General features: G+C 40.0%; 1 protein-coding gene across 1 annotated transcript in view; it reads right to left on the bottom strand.

Annotated features, from left to right (window-relative positions):
• LOC107677110 (ankyrin repeat and fibronectin type-III domain-containing protein 1-like) overlaps positions 1 to 2,444 on the bottom strand; it is an 82,123-nt gene that overhangs the window by 47,929 nt on the left and 31,750 nt on the right. Inside the window, exon 4 of the mRNA XM_016471907.1 lies at positions 1,981 to 2,021. Within this exon, the coding sequence (XP_016327393.1) occupies positions 1,981 to 2,021 (41 nt within the window). The remainder of the gene's footprint in view (positions 1 to 1,980; positions 2,022 to 2,444) is intronic.

The following is a 2,444-nucleotide window of genomic DNA, read 5'->3' as shown; positions in this document are numbered from 1 at the left end:
TGAAGGCGCTGTGTGCTTCGTTGTGAAAGCGAAACTACTTTGTTTGGACTTCCAAAAGAGTTCGATAGCTGATACTTGCTGGTCGCTGAGGAAATACTTCAACTTTGCGCTGTCCATCGCCGGATCGGCTTTCACCGTGGACGAAGCGGAGTCCAGCCTGGGGTCGTCACATGTGGTTGCCGCAGGCATCACAATATGGTAAGGGACGTAACATTTCCGTCTCACGCTTGAGGTATTCGGCCAATCACAACGCACTGGATAGCTGGCCAATCAGAGCACACCTCGCTTTTTCAGACCGATGAGCTTTGTAAAAATCGACACGTTTCAGAAAGGCGGGGCATAGAGGAGAAACAATAATGTACAGTATGTGGAAAATAATGTGTTTTTTGAACCTTAAACCGCATAAACACATTTCATTATACCAAATACACAAAATAATGTTCTTTTTAGTAGCATCATATGACCCCTTTAAGCATTAGGCTTTTGACTTTAGACTCAATGTTTATTATAATCACTATCATTAATTGAATATTGCTCAAGTTAATCTATGCTATTGAACAAAGCAGCAGATCATCTGACAACACACAATGGGCTAATTTTGTCAACTTTTAGGAGTCACTTGCATGGATTATATACATATACACTACCGTTCAAATATTTGGGATCAGTAAGACTTGTAATGTTTTTTAAAGAATTCTCTTAAAGGGGTCATATGATGTTGCTAGAAAAGAACATTATTTTGTGTATTTGGTGTAATGAAATGTATAGCCTTTTTCTGAAGATATTATAAAATGTAAATGCTTCTAAATAGTGACGTGATAAAGTTAATTTTATTTTAAAGATATCTTATTTTGTGTGTTTCAGGGAGTTTGCCAGGTCTGTGGCCTGCAGAAGCGGGTGAGTTTACCCGACAGGCGTTCTAAGCTGGAAAGTTATGTCCAGTGGGGACATAATTACGGATTATAATGACTTATACTGTCTTTTTACGCGTTGCGTTGCATCGCGCTGTGTAAACATAAAACCATGTCTGCATTTATGATCGTAGAAACGGCAAACAACAAGTGCTACTCTACACTGCTCAAAACTCGCGTTTGAATCGTCAGTGGCAAATCCTTTAAATATAAAAAACGTACTTACAGTCTGTGAGTCAGAACAGCCGGCATTGTAGTCTACTCTCCCAGGATCAGGAAACAGTCCTCCATAAAATGTGCTGCACACATCTGAATATTTGGGTTGAACTGTTCTGGAACAGTGTTGTAAATACAACTTAACCACTGATTTCTAGTCGTGTCCTCTTTTGGAAGGCCAAACAAAGTAGTTCTGCTTTCACAACGAAACACAGCGTCACACACAGCGGCCTAGAGTGAGCCGCGGCGGCCTAGAGTGAGCGGAGGCCGGTGGGCTTGAGAACGGCACGGCTGGTGGATTCGACGAAGAAGCAGCCGGCGGGCTTGCGGCAACCACATGTGACGACCCCGTTAGATGATCTGAAACATTAAAGTGTGACAAACATGCAAAAACATAAGAAATCAGGAAGGGGGCCAACACTTTTTCACACCACTGTATCTATATATATATATATATATATATAGCTAATTAAATTGACTATAGGTGAACCCTAAACACATTCTAACTGTACCCCGAAAATTTTGTGCATTTTTAAAATAAAAAAAACAAAGAAAGAAACACCTACCCAATTGAAGACAACCCCAAAGGAAAGTTACTGTATGTCTAATTTAGCTCACTTTTGGTGAATTTTCTCGCAAATGCTCACTTCAGACTAACACATAATCGCATTCAGCTTGGCATTATAAATGCTTACTCTAGATTACAGTTTGGCTAAAACTAGATTATCTCTCTGTTCTGTGGGTCACTAGGCCCAATTAAGGTCAAACACATTCCCAATGACTTGACTGTTTCATTATGGCATATTTAACCCTGGCATCACCCAAATGAGAGCGTGACGCAGACGTGTCTTACCTTCTCTGCTGTGCTCCCTTCCTGTCGATGGAGCCCAGACTCTAAAACACACACAAACACAACGTTACGACCAAGTTACAGAGATACAGTCATCTCTAAACACTGCAGTCATTTAACAGATTATTACACTCCGGAATACTTGATTCTGATTGGTCAATTGCTACATTTGATCATGTATCATGTAATCAGTTGACCCACCAACTCCTACATATCTGTCTCATGTATCGTTCCACACTCTTTCTTCTCACATAATCCAGTAATTTAAACTCAAATTAGTATTTCATGTCAATTTATTTATTAATTTGGTAAGCAGCCGTGAAATAAGTTGGTTCACACACAGTCAGATGGTCTCTAGTACCCTACCAAAGGTTTATTTGGTAATAATGTCTGGTTAACAGTACATTAACCCTTAATTATTCAACTATCAACGGACGGACGGACGGACAGACAGATAGATAGATAGA

This window comes from Sinocyclocheilus anshuiensis, unplaced genomic scaffold, assembly GCF_001515605.1.
Source record: "Sinocyclocheilus anshuiensis isolate Anshui unplaced genomic scaffold, SAMN03320099.WGS_v1.1 scaffold392, whole genome shotgun sequence".
Taxonomy (NCBI): Eukaryota; Metazoa; Chordata; class Actinopteri; order Cypriniformes; family Cyprinidae; genus Sinocyclocheilus; species Sinocyclocheilus anshuiensis.
Note: the sequence above shows the minus strand (reverse complement) of the source record. Positions and strands in the feature narration are given on the sequence as shown.